This window comes from Botryllus schlosseri, chromosome 4 (assembly GCF_051294905.1).
Source record: "Botryllus schlosseri isolate E-star chromosome 4, Bs_hap1, whole genome shotgun sequence".
In the NCBI taxonomy this organism is placed as follows: domain Eukaryota; kingdom Metazoa; phylum Chordata; class Ascidiacea; order Stolidobranchia; family Styelidae; genus Botryllus; species Botryllus schlosseri.
This window is the reverse complement of record NC_137239.1, coordinates 11,359,044-11,378,481: the sequence shown is the minus strand read 5'-3', so window position 1 is coordinate 11,378,481 and position 19,438 is coordinate 11,359,044. Positions and strand designations below refer to the sequence as shown.

The 19,438-nt window shown below is 40.2% G+C and overlaps 1 protein-coding gene and 2 long non-coding RNA genes across 4 annotated transcripts in view; all 3 read right to left on the bottom strand.

Annotated features, from left to right (window-relative positions):
• Positions 1 to 2,177: 2,177 nt before the first annotated feature.
• LOC145437033 (uncharacterized) lies at positions 2,178 to 4,589 on the bottom strand. Its single transcript, XR_013914547.1, has 2 exons — positions 3,732 to 4,589; positions 2,178 to 3,143 (listed from the first exon to the last, which is right to left on the bottom strand). It is a non-coding gene; the product is annotated as an uncharacterized LOC145437033 (long non-coding RNA).
• A 6,961-nt stretch (positions 4,590 to 11,550) lies between these two features.
• Positions 11,551 to 19,438, bottom strand: part of LOC145438093 (uncharacterized) — a 42,030-nt gene continuing 34,142 nt past the window's right edge. For both annotated transcript variants that reach the window (XM_080315492.1, XM_080315491.1), the window contains exons 2-3: positions 16,290 to 16,504; positions 11,551 to 12,475 (exon numbers count right to left, since the gene is read on the bottom strand). In XM_080315492.1, the coding sequence (XP_080171618.1) occupies positions 12,305 to 12,475; positions 16,290 to 16,504 (386 nt within the window). In that variant the 3' untranslated portion in view covers positions 11,551 to 12,304. The remainder of the gene's footprint in view (positions 12,476 to 16,289; positions 16,505 to 19,438) is intronic.
• Positions 14,997 to 16,282, bottom strand: LOC145438133 (uncharacterized). Its single transcript, XR_013914847.1, has 2 exons — positions 15,516 to 16,282; positions 14,997 to 15,320 (listed from the first exon to the last, which is right to left on the bottom strand). It is a non-coding gene; the product is annotated as an uncharacterized LOC145438133 (long non-coding RNA).

Sequence of the window (19,438 nt, the reverse complement as noted above, 5' to 3'; positions counted from 1 at the left end):
GCGACTTTCGTGGTTATGTTGAAGGTAATGGCTGAATATCTCATGACACGAGTCTTCGAGCACTTCTATTGCTGCTGTTCGGGGGCCTGGTAGCGTCTGAGGTGGCAGTGATAGTTAAGGCTAAGCTGTTCGTGGCGTAGGTCGAGAGGAAGTTCGTCACACCATGCTTTCAGTGCACAAATGGGAGTGCTGTGCATTGTTCCGCAGCAGAGGCGGAGAGCTTGATTTTTATGGTACGTAACTTGTCCAGATACTTTTGGGGGGCGACGTGATATGCTAAAAGTACGTGCAATTAATTTTACATGAATTATAATGATGAACCACTAGGCCTATATACATGGAAACATGCTGCAAACACTGTCGGCATATATGTCGCGAGTGGAGCGACGAAAAATTTGACAGATTTGACAGATTTTGACGAGTGGTAATTTGCAATCAGAACTCAGGGATAGATAGAACTGTTGTTTTACTATATAATCATATCACCCTACTGCACGCTTTACTGCGAAGCCATTTTTTCTTCAGAGCCCACCAAACCGCCTCTCTAAGCCGAGAGCTCCCGATATCGCCCCTTGGGGAGCGCTGGAGACAAGGTTAAGAAACACTGCCATAGTCCATACTGCCCAATTTCACTTTCAGCGCCCCCTTCTTTTCCCATCGCCCCCAATCGCTCAAGTTGTAGCTAGCGCCTTTTCAAGGTCCAATTTGAGAACAACTGCCGTCTAATCACATGGACGGAGAAAGGATAAATATTTGATTTTAATACGTGCAACTATACCAGGGTTGTAACCAAGTCACAAAGCAACGAGTTACAAGTCAATCACAGTTTTATAGCTTTGACTCGAGTCGAGTCGAGTCATTTGCGTATTTTGAGAAAATGACTCGAGTCAAGTCGAGTCATCAGAAAATCGTGACTCGAGTTGGACTCGAGTCGAGTCATGACTCGAGTCATTACAACCCTGCTTTATACCAATACTATTGACCAAATTCATCCGTAATTATGGAAACTTTTTGCACTCCGCTCCGACGCCGTCAATGATAAAGTAATCTACTTGATGTGGATATAGTGTGTGTGCATTTTTTGGGAATGGTATGCATGGAAGCGAGTGTCTGGGCAAAGGTATAGTTGCTTGACGCCAAGAAGTGTTGTTGATCACACTATGAGGCAGTGTTGGGATGACTCGAGTCATGACTTGACTCGAGTCAGACTCGAGTCACCTTTTTCGTATGCCTTGACTTGATTCGAGTAATTTTGCTAAAATGACTTGACTTGACGTATCAAAAATGTGGATTGACTCTCGACTCGGAGCAAAATTCACGAGTCAATTTCAAGTCATCAAGTAATCGGTGTCGATAAAAATCCCTGTATCTTGCATATGGTCGGACTGTTCGCTAAATGCTGGTGTATATAACCAGTGAGAGCGACCAATCTTTCAGTGATCGTGCACTTTACTGAACCTCCATTGTTCTCTCACAAATAAATTGACCGCAAACGAAGTGATCGAAACTTACAGATTACGTTGTCGTAAACTAGTAGCCTACAGTAATAGTAATAGTAATACAGTAATAGCATAATTTCTATTTCTGTTCTCTGTTCTTTCCTTAATCAAACCTCATGTTTTATTGAAATTGAATTCAAATATAGTAGATATAGTTCTCAACCATTAGCATAGCCTTGAGTTGTATCATATCGATTTGTAAATGGGTAATGTATGGAATCTTATCAATTCGTTTCATTATTCTCCATTTTGACTGGTAACTATAAACTGAGGATGTGCAATTACTTAAGTAGTTTAGCAGTTCTACGTATATGTGAGCGATACAGCGCCTTATTGCGTGTCAGGGATATCTAAAACTCGGGATGGGTCTCTCGTTTTTTAGGCGGACGAGAGAAGTGTCACTTCAGACGCATCGACAGCGGAGTAGCTGTCGACAATCACTTATGAAGGATTCGATACCTAACAATTCTATCAGCTTTGATTGAATTTGATTGGCATTACTTATCTTGTGCACCATTCTAATTATGGCACAATCGTTACATTACAATTGGAGTAGTGATGTACCTACGATTTTAACTATTAGCTTAAAGCCGACATTCTGATTTACTCATATCAAACTGAGAACAAATGTATTTCAATCCAGGCTAGATACAAGCTGATACAACCAAAAATCACAGAGCAGACAACAAACCTATTTTAATCAAGGCAAGTTACAGAACAGATGCGGTCCAAAATCACAGAGCAGATAACAAACGTATTTCAAACAAGGCAAGTTACAGAACAGATGCAGTTCAAAATCACAGAGCAGATACAACATAAAACCACAGAGCAGATAACAAACGATTCTATTGACGGCAAGTTACAGAGCAGATTCAGTCCAAAATCACAGAGCAGATAACAAACGTATTTTCATCAAGGCAAGTTACAGAGCAGATGCAGTCCAAAATTACAGAGCAGATGAAAAAAACACAGAGCAGATAACAAACGTATTTTCATCAAGGCAAGTTACAGAGCAGATGCAGTCCAAAATCACAGAGCAGATACAAACAAAATTCACTAACAAATAACAAACGAATTTTAATCAAGGCAAGATAGAGAGCAGGTGCAATCACAGAGCAGATACAACCAAAAATCACTAGCTGATATCAAATGTTTTTAGTCACGGCAAGGTACAGAGCAGATACTGTCAAAACCCACTAGCTGATTTTTAAATTTTAAATCAAGGTAAGTATGAAGTATGATACAGGCAGATACAACCAAAAATCACTAACAAACTAGGATTTGCTGGAACCCTTGGAGGAAAGTTTCCTGATCTTTTGCTGTTTTTGGCTTATTGGCAGCTGTGTCGTAGGATTGCTGTTTATGCGTTTCAATTCATTTTTTGCAAAGCAGTTGAAAGACGTTTGGATGATCAATTCAAAATTGTTATGGGCAATCTTCTCATTTTCACATACAACAGATGTCAGATTGCACAAAAAAGTTGACTTCAAAATTTCACGAATGGCAGACACAAAAACACTTCTTGGATTGTGACAGGTTAGGAACTTTTTCTTAACATCACTGTCGTTGGATAGAGCTGTGTAGTATTGGACAGCAAGGGTTGTCAAGACATAACAATATTCAGATGGTTCTGAAAGACCACCCCTGTTCGTCATTTGCAGCACTGATTTGTACTTGTCTGGTATAGAATCAGACAGTGGTGGAACAGCAATGTTCGTAACAAGTAAATTACTGCATTCCTCACAATGCCTTCGCCTGATAATAGACCGACCAATATAACCACTTACATAGAAAGAAACAGCCGCATCACTATCATCCACCTCGTCAATTGCAACATTACTCAAGAATTCAACTAACCACGAGAACTGGGAAGAATGTGATGCATCATCCTCATGATCATTTCTATGATCAGATTGATCGAGATGTGATGCGGTGCACAATCCTCGCTGTTGGAGTAAACTTAAGCATCGGATCTTTTTCTCTGCCGAAACCAACTGCTTCACTGACATGAAGAAGTTGCCACCATTTGACTGGCGGTACATCCCAAATCTTGCTTCTATCGGATCGGACATCACTTTTCCTGAGAGTATGTATTCAATACCAAATTTGCCCACCAAATAACTTGTGAAACACACCAAATAAACCCACATAGGACTGTTCGATTCTGCAGTTTTTCTTTCAAATTCATGAAGTTCCCAATCACATCTTTCTTCAAAAAGTCCAAGTTGCGACGTTCAATAGCTGAATTTTCTCTGGCAAGACGAGCTGATGAACCGGTGTTTTGGCTTCGAGGGGATGGGGTTGTTCTACTCAAATAACTTGGCAATTTTGGAAATATATGAGGAACAGCACTTGGTTTCAGACGAAGTCTAACTAAATCCGCTGATTTACGCTTGCGAACCCGGCGCTCTTTCTGGTCGACGGTACTCGTTACGAAATGGTCCCGAGTAAAATGTTTTGAGCAAACCCTGTGGTTCACCGAAAGTGTCCAGTTCTGCCTCGGTATTGCCCTGATCCACTTCTCCTTCAATTTCTCATCACGTGGAAACTTGAACAGAGGCAACTTGGAAACTTGAGCAGTGGCAGCAGTTTTCCTATTAGCCCAATATCCAGTGCGGCATTCAGGAACGCAACATGTGTAACCCATCCTAATAAAGACTAATAGTCATTGTCCCTAAATTACTAAATTCAGAATAATAATCAAGTGAAATTATGAAACCATATTAAGGTAGTGAATGGACAGGTAGCCGCATTTCAAACAAACACCCACCTTCATCTAAACATGTAAATATGCATTGTACACTGAATACTAGCAAACATAGGTGGACAAGCTTCAAATACAACCAAGAGAAAGCTATAGAACTGCTGAAAACTCCAAATATATCATAACATTTGGACCAAATATGGCGTGTACCGGTAGTAATTTACACAATACTATATCACCATAGTCTATCAACTGCTAATGCCTGCACACTAGAATATGAATATATGATCGATCATCACTTCTCACTCACCATATCATAGTCCACATACTTCACACTAATCTAAATCTAGGCAAAATACCTCGTAGAACAAACACAGCCGCATCTGCTAAGGAGCTACCGGCCATCTCAAGAGCTCGCAACAGTGTTGCCAACTCCGGATCGAAGAAAATCGCTAAAACTCGTGTTAAAAATCGCTAGATGTCGCTAAATATTGAGAAAAAAGCGCTAAAAAATAACGCTAAATCTGAATTAATTGCTAAAGGTGTTAAATCGAACTATAATATCAATACATTCTTCTCAGCTACATTTTACTCGTCTGGGTGTAAAGTCACTTATCATATTTCTAGTTCATAATACGTGAGAGTCATCTCTAAGCGGGACAAAACATGCAGTGCATTTCGATAAAGCAGATCGCTTTGCGCAATTATCGCTCTGCGTGACGACTGACCAGGTTTGCAGGCATAACCGCTCACTGTATAAGCGTGCCTTGCTCGATGCGTCCGTAAATACGTGATGCGATGTGCCGTGGAAATGCGCTTGACTTCTCTAAACTGTGTTGAAGTAGGCTACTTGAACACGACATGCGATTTGACCCGAAACAACACGACTTGAATCGGGATCTCTATAAGTAGAGACCTTAAGAAAATATTCCGAGGACCAACCCGGGGTATGAAATTTAATAAAACTGGTCCTAAACGAAAGCTAGTGTCACACTGATTCCGACAATAGTAATTAAATTATTGTCAAGACAATGGAACGACCTCAAAACAGCCTCCGAAGTCTGAAAATCGGCTTTGATTCGAACATTCGCTGGACGAAATTGGACTTTATGTTCATTGTTTTGAGGCGTGCCATTGTTGGAGCAATGCCGATTTTCAGACTTTGAGGGTTGTTTCGGAGTGGTTCCATTGTCCTGACTAGATTTCAATTTGTATTTTCGAAATCACTGCGACACTACCTTTCGATCAACAACAATTATATTGAATTTCAGCGCTGAAATCGCCAGATATAGCACCGCCAATTATGCTACTTTTAGATTACTTAGCAAGAAGTTAAACTGTTTGTCCGTGCGTGACCGCCAAGAGTTGCGCATCTATCTGTAGGTCAGTAATCTATAATATAGCATCGGAGTCCGAGCTCTGGTGGCCGGAATAGCCAATGCCGTCGTCTGCCTGAACTGATCTTCATTACTTATTTTCGGTAAAAAAGCGCTAAATAATCGCTAAATACTTTTCAAAAATCGCTAGATTTATCGCTAGGCGCTAGATCCATATTTTTTGGCGCTAAACCGGATGAAAAATCGCTAGATCTAGCGCGAAAATCGCTAAATTGGCAACACTGGCTCGCAAAGACTGATTAAGTGACACGCCTGTCGGGCGGCGGCGCGAGTGAATTCGAGAGAGTAACTCATCCCGAAGTTTTAGATATCCCTGATTGCGTGTATATTTAACTCTATATTCGCTGATTGGTTCAGAATCAATGACCATGACCACTCACTCAATCTGTATTTCAGACACCTCGCAATGACGTAATTATTAGGGATGGTGTGAACGTGAGGTTCACGTTCGCGTTCTGTGTGTGAACCTCGGAAATTCAGAGGTTCGCGTTCACAACAGAACCTTGATAGGTTCTGCACTGTGAACCTTTTTCACATATTACAATTTTCACTTCATTATGACATCTTTAGTACAAATTTATTGCATTTCAGCTGCGGGCCACTCTGTGCATGCCGCTGGCAGCAGAAAAAATCAGCACAAAACGAATATGCACCTTGACAATCTCAAAAATTTTACTTGCTTTGTTACAAAAGTTTGCTCCAAATATCCAGCTTCCCGTTTGTGAATATTTAGCGACTCTCTGCTGAGAGCTCGACTCGCAATCACACAACGTCACGAGCGAAATACACTGCATGTAGTCCGCGAATGATGCTTATTCAACCAATCAATCTTGACTTCATATGTTTATTGTATCATAAAAAACGTGCGATTGGGGTGTTGGCTACTGCTGTACAACTTGTTAATGAGATAATATCGGTAGCAAGTATAGAAACCCTGTTTTACACTCTGCTTAAAATCAATGTAGCAATACTCCGACGCTGAATACATTGTCCGGTCTTGCCAAGACTGTTAAGGCGTAAGCATATATTCCATGGCAAGTCCTCATCGAAATTGTTGGCAAAGCGACGGATAATATTGATTTTATGGAAGTATTCTATCATTTGATTGCCACAGTTGATACATTAGGCGACGTTTAAAACGCCAATATGCACTTCAGCATTGTGGCATTATGTGGCCGAGTCTTAGCTAGGTATCGTGTACATTAATATACGCTATCACTTCATTGAAAGATACGGTTGGGATTAGCAATATGACGTCACAAGACGTCATGAGGTTCACGTTCGTGTTCACACAGAACCTTTCAAAAAGGTTCGCGTTCACACGAACCTGAACCTTTCAGAGGTTCACACCATCCCTAGTAATTATGCCTCACACTTCGAATAGGCAACTTGACTTGAATTGTGACTTGACTCGTGACTTGACCTGACTTGACTTGACTCAAGTCACTTTCGAAAATCGATTGACTTGACTTGACGCGAGTCAAAATGTGCAATGACTCGAAATAACTCGTGACTCGAAGGTAGTGACTTGATCTCAACACTGCTATGAGGACCCAAGACCAACGCTAATGTGGGACGCTGACGGAGTAGCCTACGGTTTTAGCCCTGTCTACGTATGTCACTGCAATATACCGATTTTTATTAGTTTTATATTTCTTAGGCTGTTTTTCCAGGATCTTATGGTCCGATAATGCTGACAAGATTTTACGCCCACGCTATGTCGTTAATTCTCCTACCTGATGACAATTCTAGTTATTCTGAATGTGCTTGTTTTAGTAGCTGTCGAAGATGCATGGATTTCTTTGAAGTAGGCATTGTCTTAAACCCGTGTTTCTCAAACTCATTGCGATCGCGTTCCAATGATTTGTTTTCTCGAATTTATTGGTATTTTTTAGTTACTGGGGTTATTACTATTTCTCTCAGCAGAAATCGATGTAAGAAAACACCATTTAATGTGCTATGTATATGAAACTGTTATCATGCGAAAACGTATCCATCCGAGACATGGCATTTATACTCACTGCACATTAGATATCATGTCGATTCTCAAAGGTATGGTGTGAACCTCTGACAGGTTCAGGTTCGTGTGAACGCAAACCTTTTTGAAAGGTTCTGTGTGAACGCGAACGTGAACCTCATGACGCCATGAGACGTCATATTGCTAATTCCAACACTCCATTTCAGTGAAGTGATAGCATATATTATTGTACACGATTATGCTGGGTTCCAGTCTGACCGAGGTCGACTCCAGAATTCCTTCCTAACTGTTGGAGGTTTGTCTACGCTCTTCCTCGTCAACTCATCCGCGTAAACAGTGTCTTATGAAAGCCTGGAAGTGAGCAGTGCTACAAGTCGGTATCGACGGAATAAAAATGAAGAAAATTGGCCTGGTGTAAATGACCATAGTAGTCGTCAAACGCCATGAATACCACAAACAAACAAAAAACCTAGCGACGACTCGGGTCACATAGTGCCACAATGCCACTATGCTGAAGTGCAAATTGTCGTTTTAAACGTCGGCAAATGTATCAACTGGGGCAATCACATGGCATGATAATCCAATAAAATCAATATCTTCCGTTGCTTTCCCAACAGATTCGACGAGGACTTGCATGGCAATATATTTGCTTACGCCTTAACGGTCTAAGCCAGACCGGACAATGTAGCCTATTCGACGTCTGAGTATTGCTACGTTGACATTGAGCAGAGTGTAAACGGGTTTCTATATTTGCTACCGATAATACCCCATTAACCAGTTATACAGCATCAGCCAACACCCCAATCGAACGAATTTTGTTTTTATGATATGTTGGCCTATACAATAAACATATGAAGTCTAAATTGACCCAGTGCACCTGCTAGATTTTTTACATCAGACAGCGATAGCAATTCCATTGATTGGTTGAATAAGCATCATTCACTGACTATACACAGAGGTGGTCAAAGTAGTTAAGAAAGCTACTCAAGTAGAAGTAGAAGTAGCGAAGAAAAAAAATCTACTCAAGTACGAGTAGAAGTACTTCTTTCATAAGCAACCTAAAACTACTTGAAGTAGAAGCAGAATTGACTGACTTTAAATCTACTCAAGTAAGTAAGTAGTTGTGAAAACGATCGTAATTCGTTCGCATGGACTGTCAAAAGCTGCAAACGGAGCTATATAATTAGAACTCAACTTATAATACTTGTTTGGTTGGTTGGTTTTGAGGTATTCATGGTGTTTGTCGACTACTATGGTCATTTACACCAGTCCGATATCTTTCATTTTTATTCCGTAACTGCCGACTTATAGCACGGCTTTTCGTAAGACACCACTTACGCGGATGAGGTGACCAGGAGGTGCCTAGATAAACCTCCAACACTTAGGTATTGGAATTCTGAAGTCGACCTAGGTCGGACTCGAACCCGCAACCCATTGGTGTTGCAGCCACGGATTATACCACTGCGATATCTCGCCACTGTATAATACTCGTAATTGAAAGAAAAATACAAATAGTACTTCTAAAAAGCGGAAAATATATTTCATGTCTTTTGTCCGGAAAGTTTCAACGGCGGTCTGCTAAAACAGGTCTAACGTTAAAAAAAGTCAATGTCCACTTTTCCAGATTAGGACACGTCACGGGCTGCTAGGTATAATAGCTAATTGCTAGATTGCGAAACGGTAGTTTCAAACGTTATACGGGGCCATACTTACTGTGATGAAATATTTGATATAGACGACAATGCGGTGTGAACGGAACCACGCAACCCGGTATCTAAATTATATTCTGCGACACTTTTGTTAAAACATATTCGTCACTCCATATCTACTGTGCGCGAAGCGCAACGAAAATTATTGGTATTACATGACCTTTATGAAAATTAAATGTTGGTACTACGTGGAAAGAGCCCCGATATTCCTCAGGCTATTTTTCTTATTGGGGGATTAAACTACTTCTACTTGACAAACTGAAAATAGCGAAAAGTAAGTAATTAGTTCACAAAATATTACGAAGTAGAAGTAGCGGAAAAAATATCCACTTGAGTAAGTACCAGAAGTAGAGGAAAACTACTCGAGTACTTCCAAAAAGTAGAAGTACTTCGTTACTGACCACCTCTGACTATACACCACACGTAGTGTCAATCGCTCTTGATGTTGTGTCATGGCGGGTCAAGCTCACAGCAGAGAGTCAAAATACTCACAAACGGAAAGCTGGTTATTTCGAGCAAACTTTTGTAACGAAGCAAGTGAAATTTTTGATATTTTAAGGTGCATGCTCGTTTAGTGTTGATTTTTTGATTGAAACATTATCCTCCGTATTTGATTGCGATGAATTGATGGTTTATGTATTCTGGACACTATACTTTCGTTTCTACATCGATAAATCTTATCCTGCTTTCTGGTACTGATGAATTAGATCCCCAGAAGCTTGGTTAGGCAAATTTACCAGTTGCTGGGTGTTCGTTGTTGTGAATCTGCTGGTACGCCGACGTCTAATTGTTGTAGGCCTACCACTGAAGTCAAGTTACACGGTTTATTTGGGGTGATTTTAGCCACTCTAAATAACAGCAAATTGTAGACTTAATGCAATTAAAAATCGAGGCACTCTTCGCGTACCACCTGAAATGGTCTCGCGCGTACCGCTAGTGGTAATGGTATGAACCACTGTCTCAAACGCTACCTTGGAAAATATATCTAGAAACGAGACGGATGATTATGCTCACAAATGGCGAAGCCATAAGTCTTTTTTGTCCGAAAAACTCTGATTTTGAAATTTGGTAGTCTTCTTATACTATCATAAACTTTCATGCGCAAACACCACTGAATTAAAGGTTACAACGCAGTCTGAATGCCGGACTACGTTATAAATCGTTAATCGACTATATGACACGCGCACTATACGTGTCGCTACGGTTGTATTTAAAACGAATGGTTGTCTCAGACACTTTGTTCAAAACATGTTTTGTTGTATAATTATGCCATAATTGTGTAAATACTTCCCAAAAACATGTTGTATGAGCCTGCGGACGACGTATACGATATGGAATGGTTGGAACCCTCGGAATAGTCGGTTCAACAGCTATATAGTACATAGATGTAGATCATTGGTACGGAATGAATGTTCGGATGGTGATGGCCGCCGACCGTAAACATGCTGCAAGACGATGTAGTCCTGACTAAAGATAGTTTTGATCCGAATATGACAGGGTTTGGAAGCCTATTTCGTCAAAGGAGCTATATTTACTCTATATTTTCAATTATGAATATCAATCCAATATGGCGTCACAATTAAATATGCGTGACGTCATGGCTTGAAAAACAACAACAATAAAAAGCATGTTTGAATCAAGGGCCTTGTTTTAAACATGTTTGTTTCAAATGAATTTTCGTTTTTTTATTTTTATTATTAATATGGTAAAAAGTGGTAGCGGCGCTTATCTGCCATAAGGGTCTGGTGCACCACGGTCTGTACTTACCTCCCGGTATAAGTACCTTTGCAATGTAATTCAACCTCGGCTATAAACGGATCAAAAATTAAAGGATTCTACGACATGATATCACGAATTCAGCCACAGCGGTTATAAGTCGAGCTCGGGCACAGCTCGGGCTGGATCAAGAGGTTATAAGTCGAGAATGGGATGTCATGATTACGGCATGACTCAATGAGAAAGGACCGATGAAAATCATATCTTGCACAATTCAGTAGAAAATGGTCGACGGTTTCGGCGATATTACAATGAAGACATAGCGGAGTATCTGAACATCCTATTTTGAACGACTGAGCCTTGCATTTTCGATTTAAACACTAGCCTACGTGGGGCGCCACAAACTATATATCGCTTCGATAGGCGGGGAACCCGCACTGCGCTAGAGCAAAACACTAATGTCAGGATATACGAAAGTGAGCCTTACGAGATCCTGAAGCCCTTAAATACCAACACCTCATCCTCATCTTTTGTGATGCGTTTATAGTTTTTGGCTGCCTCAACGTACGAGTTTATTGATAAACACTTGAAAAACACATTCATAAACAATTAAAAATGTATAGATATCGGCAGTTGGCAAACACATAAAATGATGGGTCTCGAATATTATTACAAAATTGACTTGAATAATAGCCTATGCATGTTTTTTTCAACTGGATATATAATTGGGCAATGAGGCTCATACTTCGACAATTATTGTATTGCGCAACATATCTGAGATGATCTGAGCTTCATATCAAGGGGTTAATATTCACGCCTGATGGCTTGGCCGATTTATCTCCATAATCCAAGACCCAGGGTTTCCTTGTGTTCGAGTGGCGGCTCATCATAAGATCTGTTAACCGGGCAAGAGCCAAAAGCGTGTATTCTGACATAAAAATATGATTTCATATGGTGATCACCCGAGTCCTATACAGCAGTGCTTTTCAACCGGTGTCCCGCAGCACACTGCAGTACCGTGCGAGTATCGCGGGTGTTCTGCGACTTAATTTATAGTAACAACGAGATTTCTTTGTCAGGTTTGTTTAGTCAATGTTTCATTGAAAAGATAATTTCGCAACAATCTTCCTAAAAGTCGGTATCTTGTGGCACGAGCATCAGTTCAGAATCTGGTTTGAAGTATGAAAACTATTCCATGTATCAATTACCAAGGCAACGCTTGTTCATCAATCAAGCGATAGCGGTTTAATGGCGACTCAAATCCTCGACTCAATCGAACGTGACTGTTGTTAGAGATGCAATCATATGATTTTCTCACAAACTACGCCCCTCAAAGTTGACAAAGCGAATCCACGACGCAGCCCTTGCGATGTCGAGTGTTGGTCTTGATCAACAACCAGGTAGAAATTTATGAGTTCATCGCTCCACGGGATTTGGCCATCGAGGTACCATAGATCCCTTTTCTCTATCATCTGGTAATACAAAATGTGCGACTGGTCATTCATTTCGTTCCCCATTCGGTTATTTCAACATGTCGCATGGTGCTACTAAAGTACTAGCGTTTACAGAATATTCTACATCTACCAGTGATGGCATAATGATTTGAGTATTCCCAACCCAATCTAGTAAATTGTCATCATTTGAGTCGATTATTGCTAGAGACAATTATTTTAAGTCTCGACAATATACGTCTCTTCCCACCATAAGAGTTATATTATATTAATTATCACCGGGATAGAGTTAATATAGGCTACTTTTCCCATGCGGAACCATCAAAACTTCAATTGATCGTATCTAGGGCTGTATTTATAACACTTTGTTCAAAACATGAACACAAATAAAAAAGAAAAAAAATGAGACAACTTGGCAATTTCGCAATCGATAGCACGATGTTTCGTCTCGACCGAACAATCCGATGACATTTTTCAAGGTAAAGCCTTGCGTTTATGTGTACTGTGGTATCTGAAAGGGAGGTGAAGATGTAACGCTGGCTTGTAATAAATATTCAAAGTATTTCATTTTATTGGTTTCGCTGTTTTAACACTTTGTTGACGCAGAATTTATTTTGTGCACTGGTAATCTACAGTAATGTATTAGATGTGTTTAGATGTTCGGGGAAATGTAATAGATTTTTGTTTTTGAAGAGCTTCCTGGAGGTACAGAACTTCAATACACCATTGAATAGTATATTCATATATTTTCGGCTGGCACTCGTTACAGTACGTAAGATTAATAGAAATGGGCATATCGGCATGGCCGTTTGCGCACCAAGACATACCATATACCAACGGATTCGCCCGCTCGAAGAGGTTCAATTATAATTTACGGGCTCTACAGTTTCAAAGACACCTCGCTCAGCTCTAACGGTAAATCTGATTATGTGAGCAGAGAGGAAAAGAAATTGATAGCAATAGCCTATATCTGCATTGTGCAATTCCCGATCTTATTGACCGATGTTATCGTGAATTATCTAAAAATTTTATGCTTCGCGCCGGCTGCTTAACAGTACCTCTATTATTTTGTGGCTAAAGCGAACAACTTGACGGGGGTCAGTGTATCACCATATGTGAGGCCAATACTCATTTTTTGGGGGGTGACGAAGTGCTGTTTCGTTCCTGCCAACGGGTATACACCCGGATATGTTTAATTAATATTGAGGGGTCCTAATTTTTCAAACACACCTCACTCAGCTCTACCGGTGAATCATATTACGTAAGCAGAGAGAGGATAAAAATTGATAGCAATATATATGCAATTCCCAATCATATTGCACGATTGAGTCATGAATTATAGAAATATTTTCGTGCTTTGCGCGTTTAGTCGAGAAAAGCCCAAGACGAAGGTTTTTTGGGGGGCCTGACGAAGTGCTGTTACGGCCCTGAAGAACATCGTATACCAACAATCGTATCACAGAATATGACGTCACCAGCATGAACACGAGAGCGTTCAGTGTACTATTTGTAGATGGTAAACGTACTCTTTTTGTTGACACAGCCTTGACCGGTGAATTTTGATAAAAGTCGACAAGACAAGGCACACAAATGACAGTGTGAACGGCCCCTCGAAATCTGTCGTCTCGATAATTGTTCATACAAGCGGAACTATCCAATAGATGTTTGCCAATGACAGAGTTGGAATTTGTGGCCGTTGATTGCTGAACATCAAGCTTGACCGGATGAGTCAAGGACTCTTGATTTTATGACTTATCGAACATTTATGGTTCCGCGGAGGCTTACAGATTAGCGTATTAGCGTAAATTTTCCACGGGCCAGTAAAAGTTAGGAAGAATTGCGCCTCAGATATTGTCTTCGTACTGTTCAGTCTAAACGCAACAGCGTGATACCAATTGCTTGTTGGAAATAAGCTAATAAATATTGGGGATGGAACTGGCAATTAAGAATGTCGGGGTGTCGATTTCGTACCGCTGCCGCACATACGTACGCCGTTGCGCACGAAAAATCACCACAACAGTCACAATACGACTACTGTTCGCATCTAATTGCCTACAGCGGAACCCCTGGGACTGTATCAGGGTACCCCAGTTAAGAATCACTGGGTTATATACTGTCATATTGACTCCTGGTAATCGACTCGAAAAAAATCTTTAAAAAATTCGGCCACATAGCTATTTCTTTCTATATCAATATCGATATGGTAGTACAAGGGACATCCCTACACTCGATTATTGATGCAAAATGGTAATTGTAGATTACTAATTATATACGTGATTAGTTGTAGAAAATGATATCTGACGGGATTCACAGACAAATTTCAAGCTGACAGTTACTTATTATAATGGACTAAGAATGTTTACGACCGTCATAGGAAATTGTTTCAACTATCAGCCTATATTAGGGTTACCATATTTTAGATTCGGGAAAGGGAGGACACTTCTACCAAGTCATAAAAGTTCAGCAGATTTTCTTATATCTACTAGAAGTCCTGCTGTGTTGACTTAAAAAAAGTTATCACTAGGTCAAGTTTTTGTTGCACTAAAGTCGCGAGGAAGTTGCACTTAATTTTAACAAAAGTTGCAGTAAAAAGTTGCATTTATAATTTTTGTTGATTTATTGGGGCATGACATACTCAAAAGGTTTTGTTGTATAACCTAGTTCCTGCATAGCTGTCAAATTTGTTACTCTGCCATTTCACGGACGGTCCGGCGACTGGCAAGATCGCCAAAAATTACATTTTCCTCTGTACACAGCTAGAAAATTACGCAATGCGGGAATAATTTTCCCCAAAAAAGCCAAACAGCACAGCGATAACCCCCTCTCCTTAAAACAAGAGAAATAACACACCCCAAACCCCCTAGGTCTGCAACGTTGGCTCAAGGCATCGCAGAAAAACTCACTCTTAGCGACTTCAACAAAATCAATAGTCTGAAAAAGGTGACCCGGTGAAAATGAAATTTTTAGCGGTCTCGCCTGGGCGTTCGTGAAGTGGGAAGCTGTATCTCAAATTAACATGACAGAATTATTATAGCGATCTATTTACATATTGTTCGGGCACGGCCGTGCTTGGCAGGGGTAGTTGAACTTTTGCTTGCAAGCCATTGTGTCATAGATAACAGTTAACAGCTAACCCACCATATCTCACTGTTATGCAACTCAAAGAGAATAGAACCATACTAGAAATACTTTATAGCATGTTTTTAAATCACTCCTTTACATTTTCACCAATATGCGATAAAAGTTGCAGTAAAAATTGGCATGGAAAATAGAGAAAAGTTGCAAAAAGTTGCACTATAAAATCCCTCCACACAGCTTAAAACATCATAGTGCATAGATTCTGAGTATCTAGGAAGCTGTCGGAAGCTGAAAAGAAAAGTTTCAAAAGTTGCAAAAACTTGCCCTAGTCATCACTTTGCCCCGACTGCCCACTTTTATATTAATTTTAAGGCGTTCACTAAGAAGAGGTTATCACTTTCACTCGACCCCCGAATGACAAGTCCCAACGTCCGTATTACCCATTTCGCGTCATTGATGTCGATTTTCAGTTGACCCTGTCCATTAACCTAGCTGTAAAACACGTATAAGAGGTCGATAATTACCAAAAAAGAGGACTTTAAGGCGCCCTCGGCGGACATTTTCAATTTCCCTCCCAAAAAGGACAAATCATCCTAAAGAAGGCCCTGGCCTGTATAGAAGAACCTCGAAAACGTGCATATCTACGAAAATCCGGGAAATTGTAACATAAATCCAAGACGCACATGTTGAGATAAAAATCCAGAGCATGTTTGGAGAAATATGGCAACTCAAGCATATACCCTGATTAGATTCTTACCGTTCCTGTAACGTTGATCCAAACTGAAGTAGCCTGCCAGCCTTTCTGCATTTTACGCCTAACTGCGTCCACAATTGCGCCATACAGTCCCATATTATCGATGGTAGCTATCGCCGAGTCGTCATTTGCACAAAGAAATGATGCTGTGGGGAAATTCAAATCAGTGGATGTTAGTTGAAGCCGGTAACAGGAGTTGTCTTGTACGATGTCGCAATCTGCAATGAATATTCGACTGTTCAAATGACGATTTACTGGACGAGGCGCGATATGAGCAAGAGTAAAAATATGCAATGCACCCATCATATCATTCTTGCTACTTCACAAGAGTCGTAGGAAACGATTCTATGGTTAGCCTGATATGACGTGGCATCGGGGTAACCTAAGCGTAACTTCAGCATAATCGAGTCATCTTCTAATCCTAGGGCTCTGCCTATGATATTTGCAAGCAAGCTCAACGAAGCTGATTTATCGATTACGATTTGATGTATGATGTAGTGTAGGTAGACATATAACAGGGATCTATAGAACTACATGCAGGCTAGAAGTTGCAACGTGATTCAGAGTATTCCAGCGTTTATAGCCTATGTTATATGAGCAGTTGAGCACCATAGCTAGAGCTTCAAGTTTACGGCGTGATGTAGCCTTTTTTTCAATCAATCAATCAGGTTTATTGATATTTTCATCGTTTCAAAACATCACAAGACTGCGATACAATGAAAAGATAGGAAGGTGTGTATAGCCTATGTATCAGTTATAGGATTTTGACGAGATGAGTATTTATGCTTTACTTATATATCGTTTCGCTGGAACACTCCGAGTCACTTGCAACTTCTAGCCTGCATTTAGTTTTATAGATCCATGTCATATATCTACAATTCTACGTCATACATCAAATCGTAATCGATGACAGTAAGTCAGTAACCCATGACAGTCTATTATGCTAAACGTCACAGGCTACGTGCAAGTGAAGATCAACTCAACTTCTTGAGTCGCATAGTCTGTATTAAAGCATTTTGATCGCTTCCGGGCCGGGCTAGTCAAATGATTCCAAAATGTTAATTTCCAAATAGATACCCATGTTGTACACCGGTGTATATGTTACCAAGCCTATACGTATACATAGTATGCGTTACATAACGAATGATAGGGGCTCTGTTCTAGCAACAGCATTATTCGCAAACTACGAAACTTGGAAAAATGCGATGATTGACAGATTGATTACAGTTATAAACCGCTAAATCTTCGGCTCTTATTGACAAATTTATATTGTCCCTATGCTTTATTCATGGCCAGGCTATTGTCCGGTTTCGTGGGGAAATACAAGAGATTAAACAGTTAACCCGTTCGGTGGAGTTTTTCATCGACTTATTCCTAATGGTAAGAGTGAAAGCGCAACACTGTCCTCGGATGATTATGATGTGGCCTATTATGTACTGTACTATGTATAGCAATGTACTGTACTATGTATAGCAGGAGTGTCAAACTCAAATGGCGTCGCTGGCCGGATTCGAGCCTTCAAATCTCTCGCGGGATGGACCGTCAGGCAACTCCCAAACTGTTTCCACATGTCCCTATTTTTCTCTTGAATACTTTATTATCAAGCAGATATACATAATACTATATTAACTCCTATCACGGATCATAGGGGTTATATTCTAGCAACGCCTTTATTCGCGAACAATGGAATTGGAAAAAAATGCAATGATTGGCCGATTGAGTACAGTTATGAAGCGCTAAATCAGTGGCACTAACGACGATATAAGTAGGCATATTTCCATGCTCCCTTTTTTGTCGTAGCCTGTTATTGGCCCCGAGTATAACTCGTTGTGGGGAATACAAGAGACTTAACTGTAAGCGCGGACGTTGGAATTTGGTTTTATTATTATTAAATCGCGATTAGGGTTTGTCTGGGGGCCGGGCAGCTTTGGAGTCAGAAGTTATACAGCAGTGCGACTACAGATATTTGATTATATTTTGTGTATCTAACTCCATGTACCCTGCATATAACGGTTCCGCATTGGCGTTTTCGTCTCTGTGAACAACTGATTTTGGGTTCATTTCCCATAAAAATCCTGCACTGATTGTGCACTTTTTGCTTTTTCGAAATTGGATTTCAATGTCACCGTATAACCTAGATCCTAATGACAATTAGAGTGAAACCGCAACATCGCAGTCGGGTAGTTAGTGGTATATGAACATGCTTGGCATTTGCTGTTTTGGGGGATTAAATAATAGAAGTGTTTCCTACAAAAATCTCAACATTGTTTACAAATGTGCGGGATAATTCCAACATTTTTTCAATCTTACATAATTGTTCGCGGGCTTCGCAAGCAATTCTGAGTAGAGTGAAAATGCTTATATTGTCCAGCACATTTCTATTGAATGTTGATATTTTTGTAGGAAATACTACCAATAAATATTCCCTCAAGACAGCAATTGTCGAGCATTTTCATATGCCCCATTATCACCAAACGACTGCGGTGTTTTGGTTTCACTCTAGTTACCACTGCACATTGAGTTCAGAGTTTTATGGAAATGAGCAGAAAAGTAGCTATTCACACGAGCGAACGCGCCAACGCGTAGCCTTATTATGCAACCTACAAGGAGAATATATCAGTTATACAAAAATACATTTCAAATATCTGTGGTTGCATTGCTCTGTCACTCGCGACTCAAAAGTTTCCCGATCTTCAGATGGACCTGAATCGCGATTTAATAATAATTAACCAAATTCCAACATCCGCGTTTATAGTTAAATTCAGAGGTGGTCAGTAACGAAGTACTTCTACTTTTTCGAAGTACTCAAGTAGTTTTCCTCTACTTCTGGTACTTACTCAAGTAGATCTGATTTTCGCTACTTCTACTTCTACTTCGTAATATTTTGTGATCTACTTACTTACTTTTCGCTATTTTCAGTTTGTCAAGTAGAAATATAGTTCAATCTTCCAATCAGGAATATAGGCTGAGGAATTTCGGGGCTGTTTTCACGAAGTATCAACATTTAATTTTCATAAAAATGGAGTAAAGCCCAGAATTTTCGTCGCGCTTCGCGCGCAGTGGGTTGGGCGTGACCAGTATGATTTCACGAAAGCATCGATGAATATAATATAGGTAGCGGGTTGGCGTGGTTCCGTTAACACCACATTGTC